This window comes from Lissotriton vulgaris, chromosome 11 (assembly GCF_964263255.1).
Source record: "Lissotriton vulgaris chromosome 11, aLisVul1.2, whole genome shotgun sequence".
Lineage (NCBI taxonomy): Eukaryota > Metazoa > Chordata > Amphibia > Caudata > Salamandridae > Lissotriton > Lissotriton vulgaris.
The window spans coordinates 157,446,494-157,467,084 of NC_141699.1; the positions used below are offsets into that span (position 1 = coordinate 157,446,494).

Here is a 20,591-nt window from a genome sequence, read left to right on the forward strand (position 1 = left end):
CACTGCCCTAAACTGCTCTGCCATTGCTGCCCATTCCGTGGCATCCTTTTTTAAACTTTTATTATTATTATTGTTATTTTGGGTCCGCCTAGCGGCTGCAGTTTGTTCCCAGCCCTGCTCCTTTTTATTTTAATATGTGCTTTTGTGCACATCTTATTCATTTTTTAGGTCTCACCAAGCGTTACAGCGCATGTGTTGCTCGCTCTGCGAGGTCTATTGTCGTTGAGTTGATTTCGGAAGTGGGGCTTAATACCCACCCCTCTTTTCTATTGGCTGGCATCATCCTTTATGCTAAACTCTGGCTTGTGATTGTAAATCGGCCTTTTTGTTACCGCCCTGTCGCCTTTTCAGATGTCCCATCTGGACTGGCTGACACTATCTTTGTTTTTCATGCTGTAGGAGGGTCTGCTGCTAGCTTGTGAACATTTGAACCAACTCTCTCAGTGACAGAATTGGCTCAGTTTAATATCAACTTGTTTCACGAGGGCTGTTAATAGCACAACTCATGCCGCGATGAGACAGGTTAACAGTTTACAATGTGGCTCCTTTTCACTTTCCTTGCTTGTAATCGCAATACAGGTAATTAGAATAAGATATTAGCATGTGTTTTCTGTGATAACATATTTTAGTTTGGGGTGACCTTTTCAAGAAGGCATGACTATGGAACAGGGTGTGTTTCGTTAAAGTGATTATTTTGTGGGGGGAGGGGGGTGGGCATGATTCTTGGCTGGGATTGCCACAGGTCTCCCTGGACTATATTACATAAATGCCCTCGGAGCACTACCGTATTACAGATGGTTCAGCAGATGTGTGTGTGCATCCCCTTCTGTGATACTGACTGTTAAGGGGGGACACCTTCTGCACCCACTCCATTACAAAGGAACATTCATGAATGCAGATGAGGGAAAGCCTTATTTTTTATTTATTTTTTATTTAAAGAGTTTTTATTGCAGATATTTCGAACACATACCAACAGTTGTTTCGGGTGTCACGTTATCCAGCAGTGTCCCACACCAGCTGCAATTTAAACTGCACACAGCCGTTTAGCCCACATCCCGGGGGCCGGGCGGCAATAGCTAATGAATGCCGGATTAGGAAACACATAAGGAAACAATGACATCTGCTCAGCAAAACAATCTAGTATCTGCTTTTTCCGTTTTTCCCCTTCCCCTGACCCAACAATTAACTGGCCCTAATGCCCAAACAATAAAATAAGTAGCACAAATATAAGTAGGAGGTCCGCCTCCCGCCTTCCGGTACCCTCTACCACCGCCTCACGTTAACACCCCTCAATATAACAACCGCTAAGCGGGGAAGCACCTTAACCAGTCAACTGACTTGAATGCCACATCTGCAACCTTCACCTTGTTGTACTCCCATATGTCAGCATTAGGGCACCAACAACACCACCCATATCCTCCCCCCCAATCACTGCTGGTGTGGGCCCAGTGTCATTATGTCCACTCCTAAATGAAAGAGACCTGTAGGATCACTGCACTTCTAGTATTGTATCACCTGGAACTTCAGTTGAGACCTCCCCTTCCGAATCCACTTCAGCTTCTTGATAATTGCGCAGTGTACGTACTAATTCTTCCCATGCCAGTGCCATCTCCAGACTTTTCACATTAGCTGTGCAGGCTGCCTGTCTGAGCCTAACAGTACCCTCCCCATGGGCCCATTTAAGCAAGTCGCTCGCCCATCGACTGTAAGAAGGACCCCCCCCTTCGATTTCCAGTGCCAGGTTATTTCCCTCTGGGCTAAATTGAGACCTAAATCAATGAATTTGCTAGTGATTTTGTTCATTTTCGTATGAGGAAACCAAAGCAGCAAATAAGTTTCCTTATCAAAATCCACCTGCCGGTCAGTGATAGTGTTAAGAAGTGCTCCCACCTCAAACCAATAGAGCCCTAGCTTCGGACACTCCCACAACATGTGGTCTAGTTCCACGGCAGGCATCGAGCATCTAGGACACGCTGCATCCTCCACCTGGAAATACCTTTGTATCTTCCCTGGTGTAAGGTAAGCTCTGTGCACTACAAAAAAATTTACTTGCTGGAATCGGGCATTCCTACATCCCTTCCATGTCCGTCTCAGGATATGACCCCATGTTGTATCCGGTATGGGTTTCTCCACACTTGCCTCCCATTTTTGTTTCAGGACCGGCAGCGGTACCATACTCACGTTTAACATCCGAGAATGCAAGCACGTGACCACCTTAAACGTGCCCGCGGCCATCACCACCTATTTGCAAGCCATTGTGGTCTTTGGCTCTGCCTGCCCAGTCTTCCAATGCTTCTTAATCGCCGTTGTGATAGCCATGTGCAAGAGGAAACTGCCATCGGGGAGGCCAAATTGATCCTGCAGCGCCCGAAAGGGTATCAACTTGCCATCAGCGTAGAGGTCGCCTACCATAAGAAGCCCCAACTCTTCCCACTCCATTAGCGGGGACCAGTCCCCTCCGTGCGGTAATGCTGTTAGCATGCCCAGCGGAATTTCAGGTGCATACGGGTGTGCTACTCCCGCCCTCTTCTGGCTCTTATTCCAGCACAACCTCAGGGTCTTCTCCTCCAAGGGTAAGTCCCGCAATACTAGCCTTTGCTGCATGACGATATACGAGAGGACATGCTTCTGCACTCCCGTCCCTCGAGCATGGTCTGAGCCCCTGAACTCTCTAGCAACATTCTGTGTTAGGATTTGCCGCTGTGCTGCCAAATAATAAAGCTCGAAATTAGGAACTGCCATTTCCCCTTCCGATTTTGGCCTCAGCAGCGTATCCAGTGCTACCCGCCTTCTTTCATGCCCCCATAAAAAGTCAATGGTGAGCGTCCGCAGTTCTCTAAAGAACCGGGGAGGTATCCATATGGGCAATGTACGGAAATAATATAGCAGCCGGGGTAGGGCCACCATTTTAAGCAGCGCCACCCTCCCTACCACTGACAAGGGGAGAGTCGCCCAGAACCCCACACAGCCCCTCAAGGACCATATGCAGCGTCCTACGTTCCCCTCCAACATGTCGGCGGCACTATGATAGATCCGGACTCCTAAATAGGTGAAGCACGTTTGCTCCCATAGCAGATCAACTGCCAGTGGTGGTCGGGGCATCTCCGCCCGTAGCGGAAAAATACAAGTTTTGGTCCAGTTCACCCTAAGACCCGACAGCCTTCCAAATTCCGATAGCAAGTCCATTGCCCCGTGCAGCGCTACTGTTGTGTCCTCCAAAAACAACAACAGATCATCTGCATATAATGAAATGTAATGCGGAGTGCCGCCACACAGGAGGCCTCTGTACGCCGTCCCCGTTCGCGCTCTGGCTGCCAAAGGTTCGATTGCCAATGCAAATAGCAGGGGCGAGAGTGAGCACCCCTGTCTCGTTCCTCTCCGCACCGGGTATCCTGCAGATATCGTAGGTCCCAATCGCACACTAGCAGTAGCAAAGGAGTACAGCACCCTCGTCCAACTTCGAAAACGCTCACCTAAGCCAAAATTCTCCAATACCCTATCCAGGTAATCCCACTCCAGGCTGTCAAAAGCTTTTTCTATGTCCACAGACAACACGGCCGGCATCATATCCTCATCCCTTGCACTCCCCAACACTTGTATGAGGCGTCGGATATTGCTCGAGGTATTCCTGGTCGGGATAAACCCCGCCTGATCTTCGTGGATTAGAGTGGTCATGTGGGGCAGCAGTCTCGTGGCCAAAATGCGGTTCAAGATTTTATAGTCCACCGTTAGCATAGATAGGGGTCTATAGGCGGTCACATCACTACTCTCTCTCCCAGGTTTCAATAAGGGGACAATCAGCGCCTCTCTCATGGATTCCGGCAGGTGGCCAATCTCTACCGCCTCATTGTACACCTCCACTAAGTGCGGCGCTAGGAGATCGATGTATTTTACATAGAATTCTATCGGTAGGCCATCTGCACCTGGAGTCTTGTTCCGGGCTATCTGCTTAATTGCTCCCCTGACCTCAGCTAAGGTTACAGCCTGGCCCAGATTTCGGCGGTTTCTTCCTCTAACTGTGGGAGTTGAGTTCCCGCCAAATATTCTTCCATGTCCAGAATGCCCGCTTCCTGGTGACTCTGGTATAGTGACTCGTAGTAGCCTAAGAAACACAAGATAATCGCTCCCTGGGAATAGACCACTCCTCCTGCCTCCGTGCGCACGCTTAGAACCGGGCACCCCCCTCGTCGGGTTCGCCATTCTTGGTAGTAGTGTACCCACCTTGTCCCCTCCGTCATGAACCTTTGCTATGTATTGCCTGTAATCATAGCTCCTCAGCCTCTCTGTTTCCGCTGCCACTAGTTCTTTGGCCGCAATGAGCTGCTCCTGTAATGCCCTCTGCTCTGGTCTCTGTTTCTCCACATCCCTCAATGCCTTCACTGCTTTTTCTACATCCGCCAGTACCACTAGTCTTTTCCCTCAGTGCTTACTAATGCATAACCCTCTTACCACCACTTTAAATGCATTCCATTCCACAGCTCTGGAGGACGCCGTACCTTTATTTATCGCGAAATAGCGTTCAATACCATCTCTAATTTCAGTGCGAAAGACCTGATCCTCCAGCGTGCCTGGTCGCAGTCGCCAAGTGGGGATCGCGGCCCTCTCATGCTGCCATTTAAAAGATACCAACTGAGGATTGGGATCGGAGATGGTCCTAGCTAGTTATTCAGAGTGCGTCGCCAGCTGTGCTAACGAACCGCTACACAAGACGGTGTCAATTCTAACATGCAGTTCATGAAGTGCCGAAAAGAACAAATAATCCCTATCTTCAGGGTGGTGTTCCCGCCACACATTTACCAGTCCCCACCTGTCCTGCCAATCTACTCTCTGTTTCGCTATTCTGCGGACCTGTGATTCAGCTAATGGTGGGTGCTATCTGTCTAGCAATGTATTAGTGATTGAATTGAAATCCCCACCCAGTATGACCTGGCCTGTCAAACAATGTGCTAGTGTCCCTGATAATTTGTCCAAGAATCAGGGTTGGTCTGTGTTCGGGACATAAACACTGCAAAGCACCACATCCCTGCCACACAATCTCCCTTCAACCGCTACATATCTGCCCTCCGGGTCAATGACTGTATTCGTGGCCTGGAAAGGAATCCCCGCCCTCACCCACACCAGGACTCCCCTGGCAAACGCAGAATAGGTAGTGCCAAATATTTGACCCCGCCATCGCCTCCGCAATGCAGCACACTCCTGTTTGGTGAGGTGAGTTTCCTGGAGCAACGCTATCTGGACTTCACGTCGCACCAAATACGCATGCACCCTATGGCGTCTGGGCATAGTATGCAGTCCACGTACGTTCCATGTAATACATTTCAGTTCAGGTAATGTCCCCATTGCAGTGACCCTTTAACAATTCCCTACCCAAACGCCACCAGCCCACACCAGCACCAAAGAACCCTGAACCGACAACACCCCTGGCAACACCCTCAGCCCACCCCCCCCAGAACAGGACACAATAACGTAGTACCAGACCCCATCCAAACTACTTAAACAAGTCACCCAATACTATCCTGCAGTAGTCACCACAGGTGGCCTTAAGGGCAATATGAGGGTGGACTGGCCCCAACAGGCTGCAGGCTTGGCCCCAACTCCTAGCCTCACAAACCCCGCAACAACATGGTGCAGCTATATTGTTCATATGTGTTACCACCAGTTCCTGCTCCGACCAATGCAGTCCGCAGACGGCGGCCCATAGAAAGGGTTCTATCACCTACAAGTCATCCACCGTTCTGGGCGTCTCCTCTGGGCCCCTGGAGCTCTCCGCATCCGAGAGTTCAGTACCAGACTGCCTTTTGTCCTCATCGATGTCCGAACCCCTGGTCGAGTCTCCCTTTTGCGAGCCCGTTATTGACGCCGCCGCCGCCTCCAGAGCTCCCCGCTTGTCCGCCGCCAGTTGCGAGCGCTGTAGGGCCTGTTGCGCTTTGTTTTTCTTGCTGAGACGTTGTGATTGGCGCATCCGTGGTGGCTTCGACTGTTCGCGTTCTCCCTTGTGTCTACGGTCAGTACCAGCTCTATATGATTCAAGCCAAGACCAAGCGTCCTCTGGTGTCAAGAAAAACTGCGTCAAACCATCCAGGATCACCCTCAGCTTGGCCGGGAACAGCAGCGAGTATTGGATCCCCTCATCTCGAAGCTCCTTCTTGACGACTAGATACGAGGCCCTGCGCCTCTGTACATCCTGAGTGTAGTCTGGGAAAATTGTGACCGCGCTGTTCTCCACCGTGAAAGGCCCCCCTGAGCGTGCATTTTGAATCAACAGGTCTCTATCCTTATAGTGGAGAACTCTGGCCACCACAGGCCTGGGGGGCCGGCCCGGCAACGGCGGCCTGCCAGGGACCCTGTGCGCTCTTTCAAGCATAAAGAAAGAAGATAGACCCTCCGGGGCTACTTGCGTATTGAACCAATTCTCCAAATAGGCCACCATGTCTGTGCCTTCTATTTTTTACGGCAGACCCACTACCCGTACATTGGGAAAGCCTTTGTTCTTGCGCCCAATTATCGACGCAGATGCAGGGAGCACGCCGAACTCCGCACTCTACTAAAGAAACCAACAGCGGACCCCACCGAACTCAAAAACTACCGCCCCATCTCGCTCCTCCCGTTTCCAGCCAAAGTCATTGAGAAGACCGTCAACAAGCAACTGGCCGCCTTCCTCAAGACGAACGGATCCCTCGACCCCTCACAGTCGGGCTTCAGGGCCAACCACAGCACCGAGACCGCCCTCATCGCTGCCACCGATGACATCCGAGCCCTGCTCGACAACGGAGAAACTGCGGCCCTCATCCTCCTAGACCTCTCCGCAGCATTCAACACTGTCTGCCACCGCACCCTAGTGCAGCGCCTCAGCAACGTCGGAATCCGGGAGAAGGCACTGGAGTGGATCATCTCATTCCTTGCCGGAAGGACACAGAGAGTCCGCCTACCCCCGTTCAAGTCAGAGGCCACCGAAGTCATCTGCGGCGTTCCTCTGGGCTCCTCGCTCAGCCCCACCCTCTTCAATGTCTACATGAGCCCCCTTGCGGCCATCGCAAGCCAATACAACCTCAACATCATCTCCTACGCCGACAACACACAGCTGATCCTCTCCCTCACCAACGACCCCACCACCGCCAGAACCAACCTTCACGAAGGGATGAAAGACGTAGACGAATGGATGATGACCAGCCACCTGAAACTGAACTCAGACAAGACGGAAGTTCTCATCCTGGGCTCCTCGCCCTCCACATGGGACGCATTCTGGTGGCCCCCCGCCCTGGGCACCGCACCCAAACCGACAGACCACGCACGCAACCTGGGCTTCATCCTGGACTCCTCCCTCTCCATGACCAGACAAGTCAACGCCGTCTCCTCGTCCTGCTTCAATATCTTGCGCATGCTACGTAAGATCTTCCGGTGGATCCCCACCGAGACCAGGAAGACGTTCCCACGCCCTCGTCACCAGCCGACTGGACTACGGCAACGCCCTCTACGCCGGAACCACCGCCAAGCTCCAGAAGAGACTCCAGCGAATCCAGAACGCCTCAGCCAGACTCATCCTCGACATCCCCCGTCGCAGCCACATCTCCGGACATCTGAGAGATCTGCACTGGCTCCCGGTCAACAAGAGAATCACCTTCCGTCTCCTCACCCACGCACACAAAGCCCTACACAACCGAGGCCCGAGATACCTCAACAGCCGCATCAACTTCTACACTCCCATACGCCAGCTCCGATCAACCAGTCACGCCCTCACCGCCGTCCCCCGCATCCGTAGAGCCACAACAGGAGGAAGGTCCTTCTCCTACCTGGCTGCCAAGACCTGGAACTCCCTCCCGACCCACCTCCGCCTGACCCAAGACCACATCACCTTCAGGAAGCAGCTCAAGACCTGGCTGTTCGAGCAGTAGCAGACCCCCCCTCCCCAAGCGCCTTGAGACCCTCCGGGTGAGTAGTGCGCGATATAAATGTCTGTGATTGATTGATTGAGGGGGAAAAGTGGGTGGTGCCAAATGGGACATGAATGATACACAGAAGGCACCCCTTGGGAGGGGACAGAGGGTTCCAACTCCGAGGGATGCCCCTGGGCGTCGGCCCGTAGGCAGATCTCACACACTTCACGTGGGCTGACCCCCGACAACCCTCTTTAATAACGGGCCAGCCGTCCTGTAGGGAAAGATGGTTAGGCTTCCTGAATTCCATGATTCTTTGTTGCAGCGTTGGCAGGGCGGGCCCGAGCTCACGTCTGCATAGTGGAGAAAGGATTTTGTTTTATAATGTGTTCCGCGGCCTTTGTCTGCGTCATTTTATTTTTAGCTGCTCTAGGAAGGCACTCACTCCGGGAGTGAGGAGGCACAGGCGTGTGTACACAATGCCCACTCACTGAACATTTGTAAGCTGTCCCAGGAATCCAAATAATGCCGGTATTCACATTGACACCCAGCATACAAAGGCCCCAATTCCGAGTTCATTGGCCGAGTTCATGGCACTTCATAAACAAGCATTTACAATGCAATGGTCTCGTCTTTGTCAAAGTTAGAGCTATTGGCATTGCAAATGTCATTTTTTTCATTTATTGTTTTTTTTTCAAACCGCTAAATATATGGTATTGTCATTTACAATGGCAATAGGTAAGCATTAGAGAGTAGTAGAGAGTATTAGCAGTGATTAATAGTTAGTAGAGAGTGACTAGTTGATTAATAGAGAGTATACCTGTATAGAGTAGAGTAGGAGTGAGTTGTAGGCAATAGTAGTTAGTGAGTAGTGTAGATTAGTGGAGAGTAGTATAGAGTGAGTAGTAGATAGTGTGTAGAGAGCGTGTAGGAGTTATCGAGTAGTAGAGACAGAGTAGTAATGAGTAATGAAAAGTAGTAGATAGAAATAGATGTAGTGTAGTGAGTTATAGATAGCATATGGAGTAGTATATCTATTTACTAGAGTGAGTAGCGAATTACTTTTAAATCAGAGTATATATTAGAGAGCAGTAGTTAGTTAGTACTTTTTAGTATTAGAGTGTAGTAGAGAGTAGTAGAGTGAGTATAACATTGTGGATAGTGTAATTTAGTGAGTTGTGGGGAGTGTGACTTATAGCTTAATCTCTCGCAAATGCCACACACAAACACACAGACCCACACACACAGAGCCCCACACACAGACACAGCCCCCCACACACAAAACCACACAACCACACATACACAGAGACACACCCACACACAGAGAGCCACACACACACAGCCCCCCACACACATAGAGAGCCCCCCCCCCACACACACACAGAGCCCCACACACACAACAGAGACCCCCCACACACACATACACACACAGAGCCCCACACACACAGAGCCCCGCACACAGAGAGAGCCCCACACACCCACACAGAGCCACACACAGAGAGCCCCACACACAAACACAGAGAGCCTCCCCACACACAGAGAGAGCCCCCCACACACACAGAGAGCCCCCCGCACACAGAGAGCCCCTCACACACACACAGAGCCCCTCACACACACACAGAGCCCCACAGACACACAGAGAGCCCCACAAACACACAGAGAGCCCCACACACACACAGAGAGCCCCCCACACACACAGAGAGCCCCACACACACACAGAGCCCCACACACACACAGAGCCCCACACACACAGCGCCCCCCACACACACAGAGCCCTGCACACACACAGATAGAGCCCCCCACACACACACACAGACCCCCCCACACACACACAGAGAGAGCCCCACACACACACACACACACACAGAGCCGCACACACACAGAGAGCACCACACACCCACACAGAGAGCCCCACACACACACAGAGCCCCACACACACACACACACAGAGCCCCACACACATACACAGAGCCCCCCACACACACACAGAGCCCCCCACACACACACAGCCACACCCACACACAGAGCCACACACACACAGAGCCACACACTCACACAGAGCCACACACACACATAGCCACACACACACACACACACACACACACACACCCGCACACACACACACACACACACACAGAGGCACACCGTACTGTACAGGCCTATTTCTCCTGTTGGATGTTAGACATGGCTAGCTACTCTTGCGCTTTTCTCCATGCAGGCAAAGGATGCAAACCGCAGTTCCATTGTACCAGCAGCAAAAGATCTAGCAAAAATACTATCCAGTTTTTCACAGATTGTACCAATGTTATTGTTAACGTTTACAAACAAATGTGCACAAAATACTATGCACGGTCACTCTCTACAATTTGTCTGAATGAGTTTTCTGAAAATACGAAATCGTATCACACGACCTTAACATTATAACACGCTTCCGAATGCAACCCTTTTGACATACAGCAGGTTTAGAAATAATACTTAGTACCAGCAGGTGTTTCCTAGCAGTGACTGCCGTCCTTCTCCTCCTCCCACAAAGAGTTGCCTCATGCTTGCTTGACACACACTCAACCATCAACACCAAGAGCACACCAGGATACAGGTAGGGATCTTCTCCTACTTTATTTGCACTCCTTGTTGTTTGCTCGCAGGCACGTCCTGGTTCTTCCCTTGTCTGCCCAATCCTGGCCCGTCCCTCTTCCCTGACCGGAAGTGGTGTCCGGTGGCTGGCCCTCCCTTCACCCTAGTGCAGCAGGTGAGTCGTTTTATCCACATCTTGTTCAATGACCCCTTCTTTGCAGGGATGATTAACAGAGTTAAGGTAGAGGACCATGAAGAGAACAATATTAGGACCTCCTTTTATTCACATGCCTTATCATTTCTGTGTTTGCTTCTTTTCTAAAGTTGTACTGTTTGGAAAGGTTCATGATCCACTTGTGACATCTGCACACAATTACCTTCTGCTCATCAATCTAAAATAAACAACAATGCCTAGCTTAATGGCTATAAGCTTATCGGACCTCAATAGTGACTTTTTCAGGTCAGCACAAGAAAAAGGAATGATATTTAAAACAGAGGTCACACAGCTATAACCAGAGTTCTCCCCTCTAGTAATACAAATAAAGACTGACACTGATACCTTCCTTACTCCCCTATAGAGGGAAATTGGTTTTAGTTAGTTGCATAAGCATTCCCAATCAGTACATTGCCAGAGCTTCATTCATTTATCTTTTGCCGAATTCATTCTTGGTAAAAATGAACATGAAAATAACCTTTATTTATGCAGCACTGCAAGCACTTGAGGTTCGAGATCACCTAGTTTTCAGTGGAGAGTTCAGCAGAAAAGATTTCTTAAACAATTTAGTCTTCATGTTTCTTGGAAGCAGAGCTTTGTACTACAGCTTATCAGAGAGTGCAGTCACACTGTGGTTGCTTGGTTTGTCCTCCACCCTTTACCTACTTCACGTGGCTGGACGTATTTCAAATGTGCTTAACTGCTGCATTTTTTGATCTTTGTCCTCCGGACTTCACCTAATCTCCCCGCAGTATATTACCACCAGTTACCGCATAATATATTGGCTTTCTCAATAAACAAGTCACAACACTTTTATGGAGTTCAGTAACTTATATTGTACAACTGCTCACCAAGCTAAAACTTTTAAAAAAAGGATATTAATCACATAGGCAAAACCTATTGATTGCTATACATGGAGCCTTCTTTTCCCCTCGGTGGTGGACAAGATCTTTTGGTGAGTTCTTTTTGGTCGACACAGTGTATGCAACTTTTGGTTCATTAAGCATAGTGGCACTTTATGGTGGTGCTCATTGTGGGTAAGCGGTATACGTGATGTCTTGGGTGCGCTTCTACATATACTCATTAGTTGTTTTTTAGCCCATTTAGGTGTTGTCTTCTTGTTGAGATTTACAATACTGAATCCTGATGATGGGCTCTGGAACTCTGTTGCCATAAGAGACTGAAACCTCAACAGTTCTGTAACCACAATTCTATGATTGCATCATTCACCAGTGCACATAATTGTTGGAACTAGTGTAAAACCATGTGGAACTCAGGATTCATTAACCTACATTGTTAAAACAACTCTACACTTCCCAATGATCCTTGGATTTGAGTTGTTCTATTATTATTGATGAGATCATATGGGTGGCATCAGGGTTATGATGCTGTTTTTGTCCATGTAATATGTTTTGTTTACTGTATACAATGTATTATATGCTTTAAAACATAAATAAGTTTTTGATAGTAATACGCCGGTTTCTTCCTACTTTGTTTTATATGGTTGAATAAAGTGTCCTACATGTGTTGTAATTGAGCAGAAATAACTCGTTCAGGAAATGTTTGAACTTAAAAGTGGCATTTTCAAAATGTTTACCTAAAATCCAACTTTAACATTGAATAGGATTTTTTATTACAATTTCTCAGACACCAAATCTAAAAAGCTTACCTGCTCCCAATCAAAAGTTAACACTTATAAAATGTAGTAAGGTAACCCAATCCTATCCCATGAGAAAGGTAGACCTCAGAGTTGAGAAAACGAATTCAAGAGTTTTTCATGTAAAACTTAAAAGTACATGACCAACTTTTTAATTACAAAGCCCCTGCCTTACGGGCTACTTAAGCCCTACCTTAATAGTGACTTATCTATACTACTATTATAAAGTGAGAACTGGGAACCTTTGAGGCCGGTAAACTCGGGAACCACAGTGCCAATCCTAACACCTAATACATCATTGGAATTGTCAGGGTAAGCAGATGGACATAGGCTATATATCATAAAAAAATATGTGTTAGAAGGGCAAAGTACGTTATTTGGAAAAGTAGTCCCTTCGAAGTAGCGCCATCTCGGAGGTGGGCGTGTGCGCTAACGAGGTGCGTGCTGACATCACGGAAAGGAGCGCAGGGCTGACATCACGGACAGAAGGGCGGGGAGGAGCGGGCAGGAGCCCGGAAGCGGCACCCTGCAAGCTCCAACATGCCATGGAGTACGAGCGGACACGAGCGAACCGGCACCCTGCAAGCTCCAACATTCCGTGGGGTACGAGCGGACACGAGCGTGGGGGAGCGCGGAAGCGACACCCTGCGAGGTCCGCATATACTAACCTGCCCGCCTTTCCTAAAACCATTGCTGGGGCTGACACGCAGCCTCTCACCAACGTGGGCGATACTAACCTGCCCGCCGGACAACGTCAGGACGGGCTGCTAGTATGCAATAAAATGGTAGATTAAGGCTTGGCAACGGTGTTATATTTAAAGAACCAACAAAAGAGCGAGGACCAAATAGTGGGACCGTCCCTGTCACTGGGTACCTATTTTATAAACAACGTGGACATACCCAAATGCAGCTGACTCTGTAACACTTATGGTGCTGGTCACCACATAGGTTTGTAAGAAGAACCCTCACCCACCAACCTAGTTGGTGGCATGCTTCATCATCGGGTTGCCAGCTGGGTAGCCAAATGCCACTCAGCTGTGCTACAACGCCTGATTACAGCGGAGCGGGATTTTGTGGTAGTGTGTGGTGAATTGGTAAAATTAAAAATACCTCTAGGATGCCTTACTGACTGATTTTGTTTATTCCCAGCGGCCCAGGATATTTTAAAAACAAAGATAAGGATAAGCATGAAGATTAGCAATTGGTATTCATTACCCTGCTGACCAGCAGGTTGGTGGGTGACGGTTCTTCTTTCAAATCTATGTGGTGACCAGCACTATAAGTGTTACACAGTCATCTGCATTTGGGTTCGTCCACGTTGTTCATAAAAACTTTTTTTTTTTAAAGAGTGTTATATCACCAAGTTGAAATGCCAGTTTAAAGCTGTATTCAGGCTGCAATGGCTTAAATGTTTTAAGGAGGTACATAACCGGGTGACACAATAAGTTCGGCTGGCCCATTAGTAGCATGCATTTTACAGGTCCTTGGTATATGGTATTCCATTCTTCAAGAGACTTATAAGTAAATTAAATATACCAATCCTGGTGGGGGTTGAAGGGGTGCACAGAGGCGCATATGGAGTTCCCACACCTGTAAAATCCGGGCGTGGGGACATTGGATAACTTCTAATTAAACAGATCAGACTTCGACCCAGAAATGCTGCTCCGCTTAACGTACAATTGGGGCCAAAGTAAGAAATCTCACATTTTCCTGAGTAAAAATATATGTAAAGGAGTTTGAAAACTAAATAAGAATCACTTCAGAACTAGGAGTAGAGGTGTATCAGTACTTGCTGGTTCCCTCCTAAGAGAGTCTTGTCTGCACAGGGATGTGAACCCTAGGTTCAGCTGGGAGTATTGGGAGTGATGATACCCTGATACTCCTCCAGTGTACTGATGGGCCGCTGCTGACTGGTAACCTAAGGTAATGGCAGCCCTGTGAGTGGGGCGGGGGTATAACCAAGTAGAGAGAGGTTCTTACAGGAGAGGAAGTAAGATTAAAGAGAGTTGATGGAAGAGTGGGAAAGAGGAATGTTTGGGGAAAAAGAGAACAAGCATTTGCAATGCAATAGGCCTCGCATTTACACAAGTTTAAGCTATTGGCATTGTAAGTGACAATGCCTTCTATTTATGTTTTAAAAACAAAAACAAAAATAAAAGGCATTGTCATTTGCAATGTCAATAGCTCAAACTCGCGTAAATGCGAGACTTATTGCAAATGCTTGTTTAATTTACCGCCCCAAAATGGGCATCTGCCATCTTGGAACAAAACAAAAAGAGATTGTGGCTGCATCAGTGCTGAATGCTTGCGTGCATAGTGATGCAAGCGCTTGTTTATAACCGCCTTAGCGTCATGATTGATACAAGTGCATGCATGATAACAGATTTGCACGTACACTTTACACTTTTTTTTATCTTGACGATACCAATTAGGATCAGCAAACAAGCATCCCTTTTTTGGGTCCATGTGGAACAGCATTAGCTAAAAGCATTGGTAAAGTCAGAAGATCTGCATTAGCAAAGCCAAAAGGCGAAACATATTTACTTTGCTGGTGCTTGTTTTAACTGAACTTACTTGCTGTTCCAGGCCATGACTTGCTCCTTTGCCCACTGTTGTAAGTTTTGCCATGCTATTTAAAATGCCTGTTCTGCTTGTCATCAGCTTAGCATGAATACACTCAATTAAATAGTTGCTAAACTATATTCCCGTATTTTACATCCTTGTGCTCATGTTTCCCTTTTGAATCTGTTTCTCCCATTTGTAGCAAGCAATTGAACAGAAGAGAGGCATATCCGGATACAGCGACACGCAGGAAGAGCTTGAGAGGGTATCGGCATTGAAGAGCGAAATGGATGAAGTTAAAGGCCGAACCTTAGACGACATGTCTGACATGGTAACTTCTTCACATTAGAATTCCTCTTTGTTTCTGTGTCTAACTCCACAGCCAGAGCCTCTAGTTCTATAATGCAGAGAATTAGTAGTTGTTTCTGCTTGTACTTAAAATGCACCAACCTTAGAGTTCATTCCTTTGTCCAAGTTCTTACAAAGAAGGCTTCCTGTTTTGATTGTACACCCTAAACATTTTACGGCCACTTTTGGTAGTTTTTCCTCTGTCTTTTTGTTACCAATTGTGTTTACAATTACATGTCACAACTTTTAGACATTTCAACCTGAACATCATAAATGTTACAGTATTATCTATAGTAAAAATTTCAAATATCAACTGGATCATTTTTTTGTAGCATTATTGTAGCCTTATAGCCTGCCGTAGAGGGCTTTACCGGCTAATAAAGGCCCTCTCCAACGCTAAAGGCCCGAGCCGAAGGCGAAGGCCTTTAACAAGGGAGAGGGACTTTAATAGCCGGTATAGCCCAGCTACGAAAGGCTATAAGGCTATTAGAACATTCTGCCACTAGAGGGCAGAATGTTTTAACAAAAAATAACATAGCCTTATGGGAGCGTGAGGGGATTAGAATCTCCTCAGGATCCCTGAAGCCTTAGTTCACAGCCAGAGCTGTGAACATTGAAACATTGGAATGTTGCAGCTCCAGGCTTATACCAGCCATTATAAGCCCGGAGCACTCCATTGTTTTCAATGGAGCTCCCAACATTCCAATGTTCTAATATAGCCTTATAGCCCGCCGTAGCGGGCTATACCGGCTATTAAAGGCCCGCTGAATCGTTAAAGGCCCGAGCCGAAGGCCAGGGACTTTAACGAGACAGCAGGACTTTAATAGCCGGTATAGCCCTGCTACAAAGGGCTATAAGGCTATTAGAACATTCTGCCACTAGAGGGCAGAATGTTCTAACAAATTAAACAAAGGGTTCTTGAAGCTCGAGGGGATATAAATCCCCTCGAGCTTCGAGAAGCCTTTCTAGAACATTGGAATGTTGCTCTGCGGGCCTTTACCGACCCGTAGAAGCAGGGAGCACTCCATTGTCTGCAATGGAGCTCCCAACATTCCAATGTTCTAATATATATTATAAACAAACTCAGTTCGAAGAAACACCGTTAATAATTCTCATTATTTGCATCCTCTCTGATGAAGGCTACATCCAGATCAGCATTTCATCTGAAGCAACTATGCCAAGACACAAGCCAAAGACCATTTTGCGTGTCATCCATTGCTGTCTGGATGAAGTCTAAATAATTAAAATGTTACAGTGGCGAAAGAGATGTACTTATTTATGTTCAGCGAGTCTTTTTAGACCAGGAACGTAATATGGCTACCCAAGTTAATCATAGCTGTGCAGTCTGTTTTTAAGTCTTGAAAATTTTGCTAAGTCTTCTTGTGTCCCCCCTGGTTATCCCAAAAACTTTGCCAGGCTGACCAATTGATGCATTAACTTCATGTAGCGCAAACTAGACCATCCTCCTGCAGTATTTCCTTTATCTGATAACACCATCGCTGCTTGATACATTCATCTCCTGTGCTGGACCATAATGTTAATGGGTGTGGTCATGACGAGCTGAGCTCGTCATGAGCACCGAAGGGGATAAATACATATATCCGCAGATTCCCTACTTTAGAATCCTCCCCCGTGCGGGACTAGATCCAGAAACTTTTTCCAACAGCACTCCTGCGTGCCAGCAGAGGGCGTTGCGCGACTCTGCATCAACGTTGTCCACCGGATATGACGTCTCCGGAGTACATGTAACTCTTTCGCTGACGCTCTGACAACTGGTCCTTCTTTTCCTCACCCGCAACGCGGATCTGGAGCGGTTAGGGCTGTTTTTCCTGACCCATCTTGACGCCTTTTCAAGAGAACAGTATGCTATTTTCAGACTGTCATCTGGATTCAAGCCTTGCAATAGGCATATGTCTATCACAGACCCACATACAGTCTGTTTATGGTGTCCCGGGGAGCACCACGACTCCGAGGATTGCGGTTCCTGCCAGCGTCTTCGACCAAAGGCGTTGAAAGAGCTCCACATCAAACTCCAGGCACTGTGTTTTTCTGAAAAACCGCAATGTCGTCATCCCTAGCCGACGTCCATAGAACGGTTGAGGAGTCGTTTGTGTGAGAGGTCGCCTCCGTCTATGTGGCTGACGACTCCAAGAACATAACGACTGAAACGTAAGTTGGATGATGTCTCCCAACCGTCGATTGTGGAGTAGCTACAGGAGTCTTCTCTACACCTCCCTTAAAACCCTGGCCCATCTTGACGCCTTTTTCGAGAGAACAATATGCTATTTTCAGACTGTCATCTGGATTCAAACCTTGCAGGACTTGCAATAGGCATATGCCTATCACAGACCCACATACAGTCTGTTTATGGTGTCCCGGGGAGCACCACGACTCCGAGGAGTGCGGTTCCTGCCAGCGTCTTCGACCAAAGGCGTTGAAAGAGCTCCACATCAAACTCCTGGCACCGTGTTTTTCTGAAAAAACGCAATGTCGTCATCCCTCGCCGACGTCCAAAGAACGGTTGAGGAGTCGTTTGTGTGAGAGGTCGCCTCTGTCTACGTGGCTGAAGACTCCAAGAACATAACGACTGAAACGTAAGTTGGATGATGTCTCCCAACCGTCGATTGTGAAGCAGCTACAGGAGTCTTTTCTACAACTCCCTTAATACCCTGGAGCCGGGGCGACTCTAGACTAAATGAGGGAGTATTTTTCTTCTTGCAGAACGGTTTTGGTCATAAGTCTCCCTCTGGTGCGCCCTCTGACCCCAAGGAGACAGGAGGTACTCTGACTGGGTCTACATAGGCAGGTTCGCCTTTGATGGTTGTTGGAGCTTCCGAATCCGGAGTTGGATCAGAGATGGAGCTGGTGCACAGGCCTCCAGGCCTCACACCTTCGGCGTCCATCCAGCAGCTGCAGTTGGCGGAATTGGTTGACACCGAACCAGGTGCTTCTCTATCCAGTTGGCGTCGGACAGTGCCAACCACAGTGCCAGCATTTCTGAGCTCTCCCACTTGTGTTGTTTTGTTCTTCTCTGATTTTCCTACGAGAGTAAGCCAGTTAGACACTGAAACGAGTCTTGTTGACCAGCCTCCTGTGTCTGAGGAGTGGCTAGCAGACCTGGGAAAGATTAGCTCCCTAGAAGCCTCCCCAGTTTCAGAATTACTTTCTTCACCTGGTTTGGCGACGGAGGAGAGTGTCTTATTGGCTGAAGTGCTAAAAAGGGTGGCTGTGGTAATGGACTGTCAGTATCCAGTGGCGGAATTGTCCATGGATTCATTGATCAATATTCCACATCCTGGTAAGACAGGAGTGGAACCAGTTCACCCCTTTAACGAGTCCCTGTATCACCTTCTTTTGGGAGCTTGGGCGAAACCTGTATCAGGAGCTCCAGTTGTCTGAGCGGTTAGCCGTTGGCACCGTCCTGCCCAGGGGACCCCTCATTGTCTCTTGGGGCATCCCACTATGAAAGGGCTGTTGGTACAAGCTGCTACAGCTTCCTCAGATCTTGATGCACTTCCAGTAGTTCCATCAGGCAAGGAGGCCAGATGGTTGGAAAGTTGTGGAAGGAATATATTTTCTTCTTTTAGCTCAGCTTTGAGATCAATTAATACTACTTGTGTTATAGGTAGGTTCCCACATGCCTTGTGAAATTCTGTGGCACAGAAACTACCTTCTCTCTCAGAAGATAAGAGGGAGATGCTGCAAGTAGTGCAAGATGGGCGGGAAGCGGCTAGATTTACAATAAAATGTTGTATGGACACTACAGACTCTGTGGGATGAGCTAAGGCTCAGTTGGTTACACTGCAAAGACATGTGTGGTTGCATCAGTCAGGGTTTTCAGAACCTGTACAGGAACACCTTAAAGATATGGCGTTTGATGGTGTCCATTTGTTTGGTGAACAGGCTGATTCAGACGTGAGACAATTCAGAGCGGGCCTGACTGATAAGTCCACTTGAATTGTTTTTTCAAACTTGAATTGTGTATTGTGTATAAAGGTATCTACACGATTGAACATGGTATGTTTCTTTTTCATGCCAGGTTGGTGTTGCTTGAGGCATATCTAATAGTATTCATTCTGGACAGTTCGGATTCCTGGAAATCTGCTCCACTATAAGTGGTTTCTTTTTGTTATTCTGCATGTTGCAGAGGTGTTGTCTCTTTCGCCGACAGTTTCAAAGTCTTACTTTGTTTGCCATAATTGCTCATCTGTACCTGTGATTCAGATCTTTCGATTTTCAGTACTCTGAAGATGGGCTTAGACTCAAGAGTTATACCATTGTGTATACTATACCCTATGTGGGGTATTGTGAGAATACTGTTATGAGCATTTTCAAATGACTGCTTATTTGGATATATTATTAGATGTATTCAGACAAACAACCGCATCTTCCCTTTTACTCAGTGCTTGTGGAGTCGGATTACAAGTGGTTTCTAAAACATGGTCTTTTCTTAGGTGGGCTGGGTGAGCTAGGGACTTGATCTGTTGGTAGGGATCTTTCTCCCTAGGCCCTGCCTTACTAATATAAACATCTAGTAGAGATGCGAGATTATCTACCCTAGTGGTCAGAGTGGTCAACTCCTCCTTAATTATATTTCTTATTTTCAAATGTAAATCCCTGACCAGATTCGACACCCACAGTGGTTTTCTGTGCCTTCATTCACATAACCCCCAACCTTACATTCCCTGCAACCCCATCTTCTGCGAGATCCTCACTCGCTTCTTCCGAGTTTTCCAAGCTTTCACAGCAGCTTTAGCATTCCCTCTTTTTTAAGAATCCAGAGGAGTATCCCCAGTGTGCAAATCCAGAGTTGGCACGTCATGTACTAAGGCACATGTTCTGAATTGTGCCCTTGGGGGATCTGGATTGGTAGTTGACAGAGCAGATTGCTGTTCAGTATTAAACATGTGCTGGGCTAAATCTGGTGTTATTGATAAACGCCTTTCGGTCAGTTAAATCTCATTTGAAACCACCCCTATAGCCCTCTGGAGCATCTTGTCAATCAAGGTAGGTGGCTTGTTGGTGATTGTGCAGATACTATTGTTTTTTTCCCTAAGCAGGTACGCCTCCTGGCCAACAAGAACATGTTCAACTTTACCAATCTCCTTTTGGATCAATTTGGCTGGTCAGTTTGGAGAGGTAACAAAAGTCCAGACTGAATATAATATATTCTGCTGGAGGGTTCTCACAGGAGGCGAAGTTGAAACAGGTTATAAAACTCTAAATCATGGAATAGTTTGTTCTGGCAATATGTGGATCAGTTATACGATGAAGACACCCACCTTCTGGAACATTTCCTGCACAAGTCAAGAAGCAGCAGGATGATCACACTGCAAAACCAAAGGGTATAGCCCAGTCCGGT

The 20,591-nt window shown here is 47.7% G+C and overlaps 1 protein-coding gene across 1 annotated transcript in view; it reads left to right on the forward strand.

Annotated features, from left to right (window-relative positions):
• The window catches only part of IFT81 (intraflagellar transport 81), a 1,042,527-nt gene that overhangs the window by 691,299 nt on the left and 330,637 nt on the right, over positions 1-20,591 (forward strand). The window contains exon 13 of the mRNA XM_086943010.1: positions 15,084-15,212. Within this exon, the coding sequence (XP_086799136.1) occupies positions 15,084-15,212 (129 nt within the window). The remainder of the gene's footprint in view (positions 1-15,083; positions 15,213-20,591) is intronic.